General features: G+C 43.5%; 1 protein-coding gene across 1 annotated transcript; it reads right to left on the bottom strand.

Moving 5' to 3' along the window:
* Positions 1-1107: 1107 nt before the first annotated feature.
* LOC136611508 (ADP-ribosylation factor-like protein 3) lies at positions 1108-17975 on the bottom strand. The gene is made up of 6 exons (XM_066591172.1): positions 16655-17975; positions 15009-15161; positions 11631-11747; positions 9662-9712; positions 6040-6225; positions 1108-1238 (listed from the first exon to the last, which is right to left on the bottom strand). The coding sequence occupies exons 1-6, from the start codon at positions 16670-16672 to the stop codon at positions 1191-1193; spliced, it is 573 nt and encodes a 190-aa protein (XP_066447269.1). The 5' UTR covers positions 16673-17975; the 3' UTR covers positions 1108-1190.
* Positions 17976-18490: the final 515 nt, after the last annotated feature.

Genomic DNA, 18490 nt, shown 5'->3' with positions numbered 1-18490 from the left:
TTAAGGGGGTTAAGCAAGCCCTTCTTTCTGTCAACGCCAATGAAGTGATAGAAAGAGGCACTTGCTTAATTTTTATAATCAGCCAACAGCCTCTCCCTCACCAACACCAGACGCCCGCAATACTGCGTGACGCCTTGTGGGAACGCAGACGGAAATGGCTGGTCTGCCGGTAAGATATGTAAATCCCCAGATAGCCCCTTTAAGTGTTTCTAGGTTTGACTGCTATGACGTTAATGTCTTTCATTGTATGGAATCAAGTTCACCAGATTATTTAAAAGGGTTGTCTGCTTTCTTTTCCACTGATGATCTAACCTCCATAAAGGTCAGCAGTGGGTGATGAACGGAGTTTGACGCTCGGGACCTCCGTCCGTCAGCTGATCGCCCGCTGTCAAGTACTGTGGGCTGGATAAAATAAGCCGATAAGGAAGAAGTTCCGGTGCAAGCTTCACTTCCATTGAAATCAACTGGAGAGCCGCGCTGCTGGCTGCTTCTCTGCTGGTCTTGACGTCATATCCAGTCCTGTCCGCTGATGACGCACGTCCTGACCGCTGTGCTGGATAGCGGGCCGGATGATCAGCTGATGGATGCAAATCCCAAGCAGCAGACTCCTGTCCGTCAACTAATGATGACCTATCCAGAGGATAGGTGGAAAAAAGGGCAGACAACCCCCTTAAACTGCAGCTTCGTAATCTTTTTCGACTGGGGCCTCTCCGAAGATACATGATGCCTGGGTCTCACCATATGGCCAGTCTCACATGGGCGTATTATGGGTGAATTCATGCAGCCATGGAACGGATCAGCAGACTGTGGGACTACCGAACTCAGAGCATCGTAGATTCCTATGATACTGTAACATCGGGTCAGTAGTCCTTCGGTCCTGCGGGGACGTTCGTCTGGGTTATGGGAGCTTAGATGTGCCCATAATACACTTATGTACTGGTCTATATCAACATCTGTGCCAAAATTTGTAGAAATTATCTAAATTTATTTTAAATTTTGTGCCTCCCCAACAACTTGTGATGCCGAGGTGTTTGAGAAGTGTTGATCCCCACCATTGTTTTAGCACATGTTAATGAGGGGTGCGGACAAAAGACATTTGCTGTAGAATACTGTAGTCAGACTTTTATTAGTTGCATGCCCCCCACAGCTTCTTATTCAGTTATCCGCCTTGCTCTTGTGAAGCAGGTAGTTCATTTTTTCTTTGAAGTGATGTTTTTACATATCCAGTTCATTCCATCCTGAAAACACAGAAAACCATTTAATCCAGTATATATGTTGCTCATGTATAAAGATTGATGTCTATTCATGTCTGCACTACGCTTCCCGTCACAGGAACAGAAAAACGGAAAGTCAGGTCTATCATGTGACATTGGCTATAATGGGACCCATCCGTTGTCAGTTATGCCGTCCGATAATCTCTGTATGAAATTGAGCAGCATGCTGCGCTATATTATCTGGGATTTTTGGATGGATCCGTGCTGGAGGCCCCAAATGGAGTCTCCAATGCAAATGTGAACAAAGCCTAAGGCCCAATGCACACGGCCAGATTTGCATTGAGGAATCCGGAGCGGGCGTCCGCTTCTGAATTCCGCAGCAAATACCTGCCATAGCATGCAATGTAAAAGCCGGTTTCCATTCCCACAAGAGAAAATCAATTGTGAATTTCTGCTCGCGGGGAAAAAATCGCAGCATGCTGTATTTTTAGCCGGATTCCGTGCAGATGGCTTCCGTTGAAGTTAATGCAGAAAGGCTGCAGGATCCGCGACATCACCTACCAACAGTACGGTCACATTTGTAATGCGCATGTGCGCCAGGCGGCACATCTGCAGTACAGAAGAAAAAACTTCCGGAAAGGTACGTAGGGCTAACGGGCCGACACCGAGTCGAATTCCACTGCGGGAACCTGCACGCAGAATCCGACCTGGGCGTGTGCAGTCAGCCTTAGGCCTCATGTCCACGGGGAAAATCAGGCTCGCTACGGATTCTCCATGGAGAATCCATAGCGGGTCCCTCCTGCCCCGCGGACATGAGGGCTGAAAATAAGAATAAACTGACCTGCTGCGGGCCGTGCAGGTCTTCCATTCTTCGCGGCCGGATCTTCTTTCTTCGGCCTGGCGGATGTGCCGGCCCGAAGAAAGAAGATCCTGCTGCGAAGGAAGGAAGATCTGCATCGCCCGGCGCGGGTCTCCTGCAGATCCGGACGGCTTCCATAGGCTTTAATAGAAACCTGTGGGAGCCGTCCCCGCAGGAGACCCGCACCTAAATGGAGCATGTCCATTTTTTTCATGCTCCAGAAATTTTTTAATTCACTTTTATTGACCATCCGCGGGTATTTATCTACCCGCAGGTGGTCAATGCATCCCTATGGGGCGCGGATCCGCTGCGGATTTTAATTCTTCTTTTCCCCGTGGACATGAGGCCTTATTCCCACTCTTTTCATGTATGGCATATGCCTAGAAAATGCCATTAATCTGACAGATGGGACCCCACTTATTAGGAGAACAGGCGTCCTCTAACCACCATTCAGTAAGCCAAGTAGACTGGTAGTGGCTCCTTTGTCTCCTCTGATATCTTAGCTTTCTGTTCCTCCAATAGAAGAGGATGGGCTCTACCATAAATGATGTGGTTTCACACGTAGTGCTTTTAGGGAAAAGGCTGTATTTTTCCTGTTGTTTTTCCAGCATTTTTTTCAAAAACCGCTGTGTCCAGATTTTTGCTGATAGCTAGGAGAGAAATATTGAATCCGCTACAAAGTGTTTTTTTCCCCCTTCATTCTTTAGTGTGTTTTTGCATGCTTTAGCTGTGTTTTTTTTATGCATTTTCGGAATGCATAAAAAAGCATGTTATGGGCGAAGTCAGACGAGTGTTTTTTTGCACGCATCTATGTGCGCATCTATTGGAACCATTGGTTCCCTATGTGCTCACATGTCCGTTTTTTAGAGGCACAAAATCTTTGCACCTGCAAAAGATAGGACATGCGTGCCTTAAATACGCGCCGATAAGGATCGTGTTGCGCATAAAGACAGAGGTGACAGGAGATGAGGGAACCCCCGGAGGGCTCCGTTAATCCCCATGGGGAGGCAGCACTGTCACAGTGTTCAGTAATGAGGGGGCTGCTGCCATTCAATGAAGCGCTGGCCCCATTGAAAGCAATGGGAAAACATTGCGTTCCTCTGCCACAGCTGTGACAGGGGATTCCTTCATCCCTGCAGGGACTTCTCTGTATGTTGTCAATGGGGCCGCTGCTGCTGCTGCCGGCCCCATTGACAACAAGCTGAAGCCTCTGGATGTGACCGCATCGCAGGGTTTCACATCCAAGGAATCCCCTGCTGCAGCTGCCACAGGCACAGCAGCGGATAGTGATATGCTCCCATTGCTTTGTCACGCAGATTTTTGAACATCCAGGAAGCGCATAGGTGCGCAAAAAAGCGCTCGCCTGACTGAGTCCTAAGAGTGCATGTATGAATAGATGTCACCCAAAAAATGTTTGAAAAAAACATGAAATGGTATTTTTTCAAGGCCAAAAAAAATGTGCCACAAGAAAGCTATATGTGAAAGACAACTTTAGGGGCTTGCTGGGTCATCAATATCCAATCTGTGGGGTCTGCATCCGATCAGCAGTTTGAAGAGACCAGGTGAGCGCTGCTGCTCTACTCATGCCAGTCACATTGTGTTCATTCATCACATAGTCTGAGAGTAACTCAATCCCAGTCAAGTGTATGAGCTGCTATAACAGGCATTGCTGATATGAAATATATGACGCTGCGCATTCACTTCTTCAGACGGCTGATTGGTCAGTCCCATGCAGTCCTGGAGTCCCTAAAAACGCCTTTAAAGGGAACCTGTCATATCTGATGCAGCCCATAAACTTAACGTTCTGGTGCTCATAGGACAGGTCCCATGGAGTCTGGAGATGTGCTTTGCAAACTTAGGGCTCCTTCACACTTGCGAGAAAATCGCTCAATTTTCTCGCAATGCAGAATGAGTGAAAACGTATGATTATGAAACCAATGATTTTCAATGTTTTTTTTCTCATTTGCGATGTTTCCACTCCTGCAATGCTGCGTGAGAAAAAAAAATGTTTGCAATATCGCCCATTGTCTTCAATGGTGCCGGTGGTAGCAGTTCTGGCCCCATTGAAAACAATGGGAGAACATCGTGATCCCCTGCTGCGGCTGTGACAGCCATGGCGGGGATTCCTTCAACCCTGCAGGGATGTGAGGCTGTTTCCATGTGAATACTGCTCGCATCCAGGGGTTTTCAGAAGGATTGCGAGGGCGATATCGGGGTGATAAGGGTGACTCATGGCATGACATTGCCAATGTGAAGCAGCCCTTACCTGGCTACCGGTCCCGCCACCTGCAGAAGTTGGCGCGCGAACAGTGCAGCAGACTCGTCTCTGCAGACTGTGCGCATGCTCATACATCGTCCTTATAATGGTGTGTGTGTGTGCAAAGCATGCAGAGATGAGTCCGCCGCACCGTCAGCGCCACAACTTCCACAGGTGATAGAATGGAAGCAGAGAATTGAGTAAGTATGCAAAATACACCCCTGGACTCCTCCGGACCTGACCTATCAGCACCAAAACTTAGTTCATGGTGCTTATGGGTGATGGCAGGTTCCCTTTAGGGCTTAAACACATGACTGATTTCTTGAGGTTTTGTGGCCACAAAACGGGACAAAACCAAACCATTGATTTCAATGGTTTCATTTTAACTAGCGTGATCCTTGCGCGTTATTACTACGTACGAGAAAAGATAGGCCTTTGGTTTACTGCACACGGCCGAGCACGATATTGGGCCGTGAAACCCGCCCCGCTATTGTGCACATGCAATGTACCAGCAGATGCAAGGTGTTTTTCTGTAAAAACCGCCTCCCACCACTTCGATGGGATTGCGGTCCTCTGGTGCGGCTTCCAGCTGCATTGGAGGGACGGCAAGTGTTTCCAATTGTTTTCAATGGGAAATCTTGCATTGCACTCACATGCACATCACATGCTGTGTGATAAGTTTTCCTTTCCCATTGAAAACAATGGGCGAGACGAGGGAGCACCGAAAGATAGGACATGCCGCGATTTTTTATATATAGTTTTTTATATATGCGAGAAAAGATAGGGCAGGATCTATTTTCTGGGATTTTTTTACCGCAAGCAGTAGCGCAAAATGTAAACAGTGAAAAAAAAACTTGACAAGTTCATGCGCAAATAGGTTCATGCACGTTAGGTTTTCCCCTAACCAAAAATCTGAAAATATAGTTTTTCGACATGTTCTTTTCTATCAAGCTGTTTACCCGTTCCTTAGTTGTATCTTTTTTGGGGGGAGCTGAATGATCAACTATTTGGGTTATTTTATGGCTCCCACATAGCTTCTCAAGCAGCTTTCCTAGACTCCCATATAGCAAATATACCCTGGTGTCCTGTATATATGGATAGCTGGCACTTGAGCGTAAGATGATCTCCGGTGTAATGCCAGCTGTACAGGCCCGGGTCGGATTCTGCAAGCAGGAGCCCAAAGTGGAATCAGACGCTGTGTCGGGGCGTCATCCGTGCATACCTGACTTTTCTTCTTTTTTTCTGTACTATGGATGGTCCGCAACGGACATGTGCAGAAAAATGTTTTTTTTGTTGTTTTTTTTTTTTTTAAATCCCTGCTTTTCCCACGGGTACCCATGACCTGTTCACAGTGTCATTGCAGAAGGGCCGCGGGTCAGGTGGCTTTCATTGAGTTCAATGGAAGCCATCATGTGGAAACCACGCTAAAGTAGAGCATGCTGTGATTTTTCCTCCGTGAGTGGAAAATCGCAATTGATTTGCGCTCGTGTGCAGGAAAAACGCTTTCCCATAGCATGCTATGGGCGGTATTTGCTGCGGAATACGTAGGCAGACTCCCGTTACGGATTTCACAATGCAAATCCGGCCATGTGCGGCTGCCTGATACAACTTGATACAGCCCGAAACGAGAGGTGACTTTAACTTTAACACACACCTAATAAATAGCAGCAAACAAGTGATTGCAGCAGTTTCTGGAAGTTGTACATTACCTGGATCCCTTCTCCTGAGAGTGCGGAACAGGCTTGGATCTGCCATGTGCGGTCTCGGTACGTGTGCAGGTTCAGTCCGGCAGCAATGTCCGCAGCAGGAGCAGCAGTCAGCAAGTCTTGTTTGTTAGCAAACACCAGAAGAGGGACACCAAGTAGACTGTCCTCTTCTACCAGCTCTGCCAGCTCCTAAGTAGGAAAACAAGTCATTGGAGTTCATACCATAATGTTCTCACTCATCGTCTGCAAGCTTAAATACAACGTTTTGGTAATGGGAAGAGGAACCATGCCTATATACGGTTTTGTTTTGTCATAGGTGGTGGGGATGGCATAGGGGCCCAAGAAGAACCTATGCACTAAGGCCATGAGCCATGCCTCTGATTAGTTTATTACATAATACACTACCTTGTCCATCTCTATCACCTTACCTGTGCTCTCTGTTCTGCTAATGATCACAGACTAACATCCTCCATAACATGAATCTGTCATCCCCAATACTTTTCCCAAGCTGCACCAGTTCTCTGGATGGAACAACCTCAGAAATCAGGTTAATCGCCAATATCCACAGTTTATAGTGTGCCCTAAAAACACATCTCTTTAGGGAAGCCTATCACATCCCCTAAAGTAAGTGTGGTCTGTTCACCTCTTTTCTACATTCTGTCTCAGAACCTAACCCGCTTCATCCAACAGTATCACCCACACTTAATGCATTCAAAGGCAGAGCCCGTGCCATCCTGCAGGAGGAGCTGGCTGTGACTGATAGCCAGCCTCCTGCTGCAACAGCGGGGATCTGTAAGAACAGAGATTCTCGCTGTTAAACCCCTACATGCCGCAAATGAGATACTGATATCCTGACTTCCCATTACTTTATCACTATTGTAAGCAATAACAAGGCTATAGAATGTGTGCAACGCTCCATCTTCCTTGGTTCGAAAATTGACCAGGCTGGAGAATCTATGCCAGAGATTGTGCAAACCACCGTATTCCCCATAGCCATGTATGGATGTGAAAGCTGGACTGCGAAAAAAGCTGATAGAAAGAGGATTGATGCGTTGGAGCTGTGGTGCTGGTGAAAGCTCCTGCGTATGCCCTGGACGGCGTGAGTAACAGAGAAGTCCTGAATCGTATAAGACCCGATATATCACTGGAGGCAAGATGGCTGGACTCAGACTCACATATTTTGGCCATGTAATGCGAGCAGAGTCGCTAGAAAAATCTTTAATGCTTGGACAGATCAGTGGCAAAAGAAGAGCTGGCTGCCAAAGGACATGATGGCTGATACTGTCAGAGCCGATACTGGCATGGATATCACACAACTGAAAGCAGTGAAAAACCGAAAAACATGGAGGGAAGGAGCTCGTCTTTAGGGTCACCGAGGGTCGTGAACGACTAAACGGCTAAAAACAACAAACGATAATGCACTGCAGTACAGAAGTACTGGAATTCAATGTATTATCACAGTGATCATAGCTGTTATGGGTCAATTCCCCTACAAAGACATAAAAAATAAATAAAACCAGTGTTAAAAAAAAACGTAAAAAATAACCCTTTATTGCCCACTTTCCCCAATTTGTATTAAAATATTTTTTTTCCCAAATCACACATATTTGGTATTGTCATATCCGGAATGACCTGTACAATAAATTGACTACACTATTTATACTGTTCACAGACTGACTAAGAATCTAAACTTTTATTGTTTTCTATTAAAAAAAAACATGTATAGGGTACCTAAGGCAAACACCAAAAACTTTGATATCGATATCTCACATAAATCCTATTGAAATAATGTAGACATAACCACTACTGAATGTTAGTGGGATAAGTATACCTTAGTATCCCCAAGACACACATTTAGGATACTTAGATACTTAAAACCAGAGCACTCCTAGTTTAAGTCCTAGTTTAAGAGTGCTCTAGATTTAGTGGGACTAAGATGGTATAGGGACCCTATGATGGACGTGGTTTTTAATCCCAATTGAGTATAGGTAAAAAGAAAAAAAAAAGATGTATCTATAGCAGTGGGCCAACGCGTTTCACCGTAGGCCACAGATCATCCTAATTCTGTGTCCAGAGAGTGCTCTGGTTTTGAGTCTATCAGTTGTAGAGTATCCTAAATGTGTTTCTTGGGGATACTAAAGTATGCTCATAGTATCCCACTAACATTCAGTAGTGGTTGGCTCTACGTTATTTCCATAAGATTTATGTGAGATATCGATCTCAATGTTTTGGTGTTTGCCTTAGGTACCCTATACATGCTTTTTAATAGAAACCAATAAAGGTTTCTATTCTTAGTCAGTCTGTGAAGGGTATTTTATTTTCCGCACTAGTTCTGCCCCCGTGAAGACACTAGTTATCCTGCACCATAAAAAATGTAAATAAAAAACAAAAAAAACGAGGCAAAATGCTTATTTTGTTCATTTTGCCTCCCAAACGTAATAAAATTGATCAAAAAGGCAGTATGTACCCTAAAATGGTACAAATAAAGACTACAGCTCGTCCCGCAAAAAACAAGCCATGACAGATGGAAAAATAGAAATGCTATGGGACTTTGAATGCAATGATTGTGCAAAAGTGAAAAAAAACTAAAAAAAAATGGTGGTATTGTTGTAATTATACTGACCCGCAGAAAAAACGTATGATGTCAATTATGCTGCATGGATAATGTTGTAAGAAAAAAAAAAAACAATGACAGAATTGATGAGTTTTCCCTCCCGGCTCTGAAAAAAATTATAAAAGTTTTACAATACATTATATGTACACAAAAATGGTACCAATAAAAACTAGAGTTCTCCACGCACAGAACAAGCCCTCATATAGCCGTGTCAATGGGAAAGTAAAAAAATGTATGGCTTTAGAAAAGTGGATGAGAATCCCCCCCCCCCCCCCAAAAAAAAATAGGCCATGTCACTGAGGGGTTAAAGAGGCTTCCAGCACTACACTATTGAGGATCTATCTTCAGGAAAGGTCATCAATTGTAGATCGGCCAGGTCCGCTGCTTAGGATCCCTGCAGATTAGCTAATTGAAGAGACTGCGGTGCCCATGTGAGCATCACAGCCTATTCTTAGGCATGCGACATCACGTTCATCGGTCACATGGCCTGAGAGCAGCTCAATGCCATTCACTTGTGTGGCACAGGCACAGCTGATGTATAATGTATGGCGCAGTTTCTGGTATGGACCGAAGTCAGTACAATCAGCTGATCGGCAGGGATTCTGAGCAGTGAACCCGCTCCAATCAACTATTGATGACCTATCTTGAGTATAGTGTAGTCCCAGAAAACCCCTTTCAAAGTTGTTCAAGACATTAAAATAAAACTTGTCAAAAATTAAATAAGCTTGTACTCACCCATCTCAGGTTCACGTCTGTCCAACACCACAGCTACATCCTCTGTGCCCGATCTGCGTTTACAGTCTGCAGCAGCCTGTGTATGGGATGTCACAGGCTGCTGCAGCCAATCATAGACCTGAGCTCTTGAAGACTGGTGTTGGAGATGCCAGTACCCAAAGAGGTGAAAACAAACTTGTTTATCATTTTTTGGCATGGGAACTTATATTCTTATGATCATTATTTAAATGATCTGGACAACCCCTTTAACTACTTGTGACTCCAGTGGAGACATACCTGCCCTGTTTCTTCAAATCGCTTACGATCTGCGCTGTCGACCACATAGATCTGCAAGGAAAGAATGAAAACATATATATATGCTGGTAGGAGACTACCTGTGGCTCTGCAGCTGTGGCAAAGCTACTACACCCAGCATGCCCTGGCAGCCTCTGACTATATGTTATTAGTAGTACACTTCATATAAGTAGTACTTACTAAATTCCTAACACAAGCTGCAAATGACAGCAGAAGAAAGATCACCCAGCCTTTTACTGTCTAGCTGTTTATAGACTTCATGACATGTTTACAGGCATCTGGAATGTGGAAGTATTTGGTTCCGGTGATAATGTCATGATATGTGAATGTAGACTCAGGCATAAGTGGCCTGTTTGCATTCTGCAGAGTTTTAGAACTTTTATTTTTAGGAGGTGAGTTATGTGTAGGTCAGACTTTTAGCCTAAACAGGAAATGTTCCACATTTTTTACAAAATGTCACATTTTGACGTGAAAAATTGCATGAAGAACCGTAAGGTTGGGGTCACACAGGGTAGATTTGCCGTAGATTTGCTGCTTTTCTTCCGCATGTACCTGCCGCACGGAAACTATGCAGCATTTACAGTATAAGCCAAGTCAATGTGGTTTCACGAAATGTGGTTCTTACATTGTGGAAAATTTACGTATGTACGCTGTGCGGAAATGTTGGCGTGGATTTATGATCCGCAGCATGTCAATTTTGGCGTAGCTTCCACGGTGTTTGTAGGTCCATAGACCTCAATAGAAATTGCAAAATCCGTGTGCTCATTTATGCTGTTGAAATTCTGTGATGGAAAAACGCTTAAAACACGCATTAATAAACGCATAACTTCTGTCTGCGGATCTTGATTGCAGAATGTACGCATGGAAAATGGGTAAAAAAGCAGCAAATTTGCCTCGTGTGAACCCAGCCTAAAGTGCTGGATGGCATTTTGTCCCAGTTGTCTACTATCAGAAAATAGCTGTATATGGGGGCACAATGTGGGTTTTTGCAGGGCCCCCCCACTGATTTTGAGAATGAAAGGGCCATAGCACTGGATTAACCCTGTCCCTCTTATATCCATGGGGCTCCGGCAGTTGTACCTCCACCAGCCTTAAACTCATGACATATATGCTATCAGTTTGCGTAATGGAAATAGCCCTTTAATTTTTTTAGAGGAAAGTATAAAATATATATAATATATATAAGTATTACATATTATATTTAAAGGAAACTGGTCATAAGACTGAAGCTGTAGAAATCCTGACACGCTCCCTCATTAGGCCCAATGCACACGGACGGATTTGCATTGGGGATTTCGGAGCAAATACCTGCCATACAATGTTATGGAAAAGCGGGTTTCCATGCCCACGAGTGTAAATCAATTGCGATTTTCCTCTCATGGGGGGAAAATCGCAGAATGCTCTATTTTGAGCCGGATTCCGTGCAGACGGCTACCATTGAAGTCAATGTAAGCTGTCCGTCCCGCGGCCCTTCCGCAATCATCATTGCAGAAAGGCCGCTGGATCCACATCATCACCTAGCGATGATCTTTGAGTTTATTCTTTTTTATGTGTATACTTTTGTTTTGCTTGTTTGTTTTTGTTTGGTTCTACAAGGAGACTATCAGTTCTATAGTTTATTATTTCATTATGATGCTTAGGAATACCTGTGCATTTCATTCTGCTACATCCTATATACAGGCAGCTGTTAAGGGTATGTCCAGAGACGTACAGCCACCCCAGGCCTGTCCTTAACCACCCCTTTTTCCATAGTTGTAATCACTGGGGTGTATGATCAGGAGGATTGTAATGCTATTGTGATCCTGACCATTATCACACCATTGTAAATGCTAAGTGCTGGCCATTGAACATCTGCTCTTTGCAAATTTATAGCAAACGGCATGGAGGGTTTAAATGTCAAGTCCTCTGTATTGTTTAGGTTCATCTGGTTGTTAATCTGGTATCATCTCACCAATAAGTCTGTGTTTCCAAGATATTTCTTCCAATGAGCACGAATTGTTCTTTGACCTCCAATGTCCCAGACTGTCAACTTCAAACCTTGAGACTGGACACTTTTTATATTGAAACCCTACACAATGAAGAATACAATATATGGAAATAACTTGTATTACAGGGAATACTTTCTATCACAATATTTAGGGTATTTTCAGACATTGTAGATTAATCACAGCAATTAGCAGTAAAATATATGTGGATGGGGCATTCAAGACCGATCCACACGTAGCAGAAACATCTGTATGGATTCCAGAGCATGCTGTGAAGCTTTAACCCCATAAGGACGCAGCTATTTTGGACCTTTAGAATACATTGATTGCTTCATTTTATTTATCACTGCATTCCAAGAGCTAAAATCTTCACATTTTCCTGTCAATGTATCCATATGAAGCATGTTATTGACTGGGCGAGTCGTCTCTTTAATGGCACCATTTTGGGGTGCATACACCAGTCAACTAAAGCAGGGGTCCCAAACTCCAGTCGTCAGGGACCACCAACAAGTCATGTTTGCAGGATATCCTATAGTTAGAACACCTGTGGCAATGTCTGAGGCACTGACAAGAATTACATCACCTGAGCAACACTGAGGAAATCCTGAAAACATGACCTGTTGGGTCCCTGAGGACTGGAGTTGGGGAACACTGAACTAAAGCATTGAAACCACCTCCCTAATATTAGGTCCTCAGAGTAGCTCTGATCTATCGAGGTGTGGATTCCCCATCCCCAAGGTTTCTAAAATAGTTCCTGTGTTATCTGAGACCCAAATGTTAGCAGCAGAGATTTAAGATACTTCTAAGTCCCATAAGACCTCTAAAGTTCTGTAAGTTCTGAGGCCTTCATGGATCAGACTTATTTTTCAAGCACATCCCACAGATGCTCGAACAGACTGAGGTCTGGGCAAGACGTTGAACTCTTTGTCACATTCCTCAAACCATTTCTTAAATTTTTGCAGTTTGGCAGGGTGCATAATCCCGCTGAAAGAGGCCAGTGCCATTAGGGAATACCGCTGCCATGAAGGGGTGTACTTGGTCTGCTACAATATTTACATCCACATGAATGCCAGGACCTAAGGTTTCTTAACAGAACTTTGCCCAGAGCATTACACCGCTTCTAATAAACTGTCTTCTTCCCATTGTTCACCCTGGTGGCATGCCTTCCCCAGGTAAGCAACACATGCATCAAGCTGCCCAAATGAGGTAAAAGAAAAGATGATTAATCAGACCAGGCTACCTTCTTCCATTGCTCTCTGGACCAGTTCGGATGCTCATGTGCCCATTATATGTGCTTTTAGAGGTCGATAGAGGGCAGCATAGCACTCTAACTGTCCTGCGGCTATGCAGCGCCATACGCAGCAAGCTATAATACACCGTGTATTCTGTCACCTTACAATCTTAGCTAGCATTAGCCATTAATTTGTGCTACAGCAGCTGTACTGTGGAATTAGAAAAGACAGGCTAGCTTTCACTCCTTACATGCATTAATGAGCATTTGGTGCACAAGACTCTGTCCCTAGTTCACCAGTTTTCCTTCCTTGGACTACTTTTGGCAGGTATTATCAGGGACACCCCACTAGACCTGCCATATTGGAGATACTCTGATCCAGATCTTTACACTTGCCCATTTTTTCGACTTCCAGCACATCAACTTCAAGAACCGACTGTTCGTTTTCTACCCAATATTTCCAACCACTTGACAAATGTCATTGTAACAAGATAATACATATTATTCTGTCAGGACCAGCGGATACTGATCTATGGTGCCAAATCTAGAGGCGACATCTGGAGAACCCAACCTTTACCTTTTCACCCCACCAGTGAGGATCTAGGCTTCACTGCGGGGTCCCCAGGCCATTACACAATAAGTAGCCCCAGTTATGTAGCTGCTGACACAAGTATATAACAAGGTGCGGAACCAGAGCATGTAAAGTCGCAGGGTCCATGACCAAGGCAGACAGTGTATAGTTCAACACAAGAGACAATCTAGAGGTCATGGCACAAAGAATAGGTTCAACATGATACAATCAGGCCAGGAGGATGGTCACTACAACAAGCTGAAATCAGGAGTGGAGAATGCGGAGAAGTCAGAATCAGTAACCAGGAAATCAGAGCAAAGGAGGAGCACCATCAGTTGGTGGCCCAGAGGCATAGCTTAAAGCTTCTGGGCCCCAATGTAAAACTTTTAACAGGGCCCCCAACTATAATGCTTAATTTATAGTACTGGGCTCCCTATATGGAGAAGATAGGCTTTATGGGGTCCTGGGCCCGGGTGCAACCGCATACCCTGCAGCCCCTATAGTTACGTCCCTGGCTGGTGCTCAAGGAGATCAAACGTTTAGGCACTTTACTTAGGAGAAAGGGGGCTGTAAGTTTAGCAGCCATTTTCATTCCCTACTTATGATCCTCTAGACAAAATGAGCAGTTAGACATAACTAAATGTATTCTTTATCCTACTGAATACACTGTTTTTTTCACTATTTTTTCTCAGACAACCCCTTTAAAGGAGGCTCACCTGATGCTGTTATGTAGTATACAAAAGACAACTGTGTTGAAAAGATAATGCTTCCAGTGTGAACCGTCCTGGGAGCAAGATGCCACATTCCCCCGTATAAACATTGCTTGAGAAAGGGGACCTCAATTCCCAAAATGCATCGCTTGTATGTGGTGAAGCTATCAATAAGTGTTCAATCTACATGATGGATTCAGCGCCCTTTGTGAATGAGGTTCAAGACTATTGTTCTTTGGATTTCGCTTTCATGGTGTTTACTATGCAGTATAAATGACGTGAGCTTATCTCTGTGGGTTCTTACAATTACCCCAATACCAAATTGTATCGTTTTTTTGATGTTTCACGACATTTACACAAGAAAAACACATTTTTAAATTCTTTTTGCAACCCTACTGTTTGAGAGCCTCAATCTTTTTTCATAATTGACAGACCTTTCCTGAAGTAGCAGACTGCCAAGTTGTACAATTATAGCACCTTGCATTAACTACATAGCACCAGTGCGGTAAATGTAGGGTATTTTGCACCAAGGGATTGCACTTCTGTTAATGCAAACAAGACTCTTCGTAGTAATTTGTCAATCGGCTTAAGTCATTATGTGTACATGTAGATAAAACTGTTAGCTCTGCTGTCCAGAAAAAGATCTGTCAGGAAACATGGAGGGAAGACACTTTACAAGGGCTTGCAAATTTGGCCTAGTGTTCCCTGTATGGCAATCAGACCTCCACAGAAAGGACATTAGTGGAATACCCTAGCCATATGCCCCCAATGTCTGTCATTTTAAAACCGTTTTTAGAATATTTCTGTTTTGTCAATAATGCCATGAACCTACCTGTGTTGGCGTTATTTTGCTGACATCCTCCAAAGCAAGCCGAGTCAAGATGGTTGTCTTGCCAGCATTGTCCAATCCTAGTAATACTATTCTAATCACGTTTTCATCTAGATCTTCTACTTTTCTTAATTCTTCTGCCAGTGACAACAAACCCTAGAAGCATAGACCAAAGGTTAAATGGTTGGAATAGTCATGAAGGTGAATTTCTTATACGGTTTTTCATGTTCTTATATTGTCCTTTTGCTTGTCTTACAGATTTTTTTGTCTAGATTTCTGTGTCTTAGAGGAAATACAGGGGGATGCAAAAGTCTGGTCAAACCCTTTTGACTGGTGTAATAATGACTTCCAATTTGTAAAAGTATTAATTGGGAGGGAGGTTGCATTTTTTGGTGGAGACATTTTCAGCGGCCATTTTGAACTCCGTCACATTGAATTTAGTTTACATTTTTCAAATGGGAAGGGAGTCATGTGATATATTAGTATTGGCTAGAATGTACTTAGAAACACATTAGAAGTGTCCATTTTGCTTTAACTTTACTTGTTTAGGAGTTAGGTGAGGGCAACATTTCGCAAAGTACTTTATAAGACTGAGCTAAATTCAATATGGTGGATCCTGTGTTATCTACACTGCACAAAATAATTAGAGAACACATAAGCATCACAGTATAACCATACATTACTTAAAGTTCAGGGATATTAATTCAGTTAGGAAGCATAAGTGAATAATCAATTCAACCTGCTTTGGAGAGACAACAGCAGGACACCTCAAGTGGGATGGTTTTAGAGATGGTAGCCCAATCAAGTTGCACTGTTAGTCTTGCTCCTCTAGGATGGCACATCCATACAAACCGTTGCAAGAAGGTTTACTGTGTATCCCAGCAGTCTCCACAGCATGGAGCAGATACCAGGACATGAGCCGTTACATGAGGAGAGTTGGACAAGACTTTAGAAGGGCATCAACCCAGCATCAGGACCCATCTTATCTGCTTCTTTGTACAAGAAGGAACAGGAGAAGTGCTAGAGGTCTACAAAATGACCTCCAGCGGGTTATTGGGGTGGCATGGATGGCCGACATCCTGTGCTCACAGCCCATCAACATGAAGCTTGATTGGCATCAACCTTTCAGTTCTCCTACATTCCTAACCACTCCTTCTCTAAATCTCCAATGTGCCAGACCACTCCTTCCCGGCCAGCTAGGTCGCTCCTTTCCAGTCCACCTATAAGCAAGACCACTGCTTTGACCACTGGTGCATATCCTGTGACCCACTTCATAGAGTATACTGGCATACATTTATAGTTGTAACCTGCCCTATATTCCCCATTATAGCACATTTAGTGAGGAATATGCAGGACAATAGTGACTTATACCAGCTTGCATCTGGCATAGTTCGCTGCCTATTTTTGAGCAATTGGTAATTTCCAAATGTCTAATCCCAAAAAAAGCAATTAGACATCAACACATATACTTCATGATGAACTGTTACTCCATGGCAGTCCTCGTATCTTGATTAGATCCACATAATACCAGTGATACCCGATCCATGTCCAATTACAGAATGCAACATCCAGAATCGAACTGATGCTACAATCAGTTATTTATTCAGCGTCTATCACAATATATCGTATATACACAAGCATGCACTTACCTTCTGTACCTCACCCATAATGCAACATTCTTTGCAGAGCGCGATGTGTGAAGACGGGTTGGTTTGAGCTATAAAAAGTCTGCTCTTTTCACAGTGTTAATTGCATTGTCACAGATAGTCTTCCTGATATGGTTACAGCCGTGGACGGCAAACATCTAGTGGGAGGGCCACCTATGGATTAGGAAGCTGTTTTTGTCTCAGCATTAAATAATTACCTGTATAATCCCCCTGCCATCTGCTAGCACTTCACTGTTGGTTAGACATGAACCATGCTAAGCTTAGAGGCCATACCTGATCTGCAGCTCACTAACACCGCTGACTGCTAAGGCTCTGCAAGTTACTGTAAGCCCAAAATATAGAACATAAAATGCATATAAATTATAATAGAAATGAGAATTTCTCAAGTGATATAAAAATTGGCCAGTTTTGAAGGTAAAGCGCTTGTTCAGTAAGGAAAAAACACCCAAGTAATAGCAGAATTCCACATATAATAACAATTCTGTTTAAATGTGAAAATATGATATTTTGCAAGACTTGCTTCATCCTTTTGTTCTAACTTTTACTTTAGGTGATGCCTTCTGTCTCCTTATGTATGCATACTACGGTATGTCTAATGGTTGCTGTTGGATTGTAATTTATTTCATTTTCAGACATGTGGTTTATGCGCACAAGCATAGACTTTGGTGGGTGCCATATTACAGACCTGTACAGGTGGTAAAAGAAAACATATCACAGAGCTATTAGCTATTCCTTATTTAACCTTTTCCAATCTGCTGTCTGACGACTTCCTACATTCTGATTGAAGCTTGTACAGCTCCAATGTCAGAAGATGTCCGACAGGTTATTCTTACCGGCTATTGCCAGCCACTTCGCTGTCAGAGCCTCTCTGGCGCACACACTGGATTTAGCCAGCAGATGGCACTGTTGTATAACAGCATAAAGAGAAAGCCTTTTAGGAAACCATCAATCCAAAATTGGATTGGAAAGGGTTAAAGCTAACACAGGTTATTCAGCCAATGTAATTTGTAATAAGACGTTTATGAGTATGGGTACAGTTGCTGTATTATTAGACTGGGCCACTGGAGGATCTGTAGATTCCCAGGTTGAGCTACTTCTTCTTTGTAATCACCTCTATTTGTGCCCCCATCGCTGACCATGCTGTATTAGGAAAGCTGGAGGGAATAGAAGGCTCGCCCACCAGCCCCAGACATTCTGAAAACTGAGTTCGCTGTGCAGCCATGGCTTTTTCTGCTTCCCCTTCACAGATTGGCTTCACACGTAACGGACATGCTGTGAAATTGCCACAATGGATTTTGCTGCAGAAATTTAGCAAATTTTTAATTTTATGCATGCATTAAACTGAATAATGGATCGGCCCATGTGAATGAAGGCAGGTGGGCCAGAACGTTCCCCCGAAACCGCTTAACCTCAATTCATTTAGCGATGCTCGTTGCTGTATATAACCACAGGAATAATCATCACTGGGACGACCTGTGGGGCATCTGTGCCCAAAAGGTCTTTCTGTGTAAAAAGCCCTAAGGCTGAAGAAACACGGTTTCTCTTTAACTTGACTCCTATGGCACATTTACACGCAACGATTGTCGTTCAAAATTCGTTCAAACGAACGAAAGTGAGTGATAATCGTTACATGTAAACGCTAAGCCATCGTGCACTATTCGTTCACTTGTCGTTGGTCGCTGAGTTTCAGCCTGCATAAAAATAACTTGTTTCCCTGAAAATAAGACCTATCATGAAAATAAGTCCTACCCTGATTTTTCAGGGGGCTTGAAATATAAGCCCTACCCCCAAAATAAGCCCTAGCTGCATTACATTAAA

This window comes from Eleutherodactylus coqui, chromosome 2 (assembly GCF_035609145.1).
Source record: "Eleutherodactylus coqui strain aEleCoq1 chromosome 2, aEleCoq1.hap1, whole genome shotgun sequence".
Taxonomy (NCBI): Eukaryota; Metazoa; Chordata; class Amphibia; order Anura; family Eleutherodactylidae; genus Eleutherodactylus; species Eleutherodactylus coqui.
This window is presented reverse-complemented; position numbering and strand designations above follow the sequence as displayed.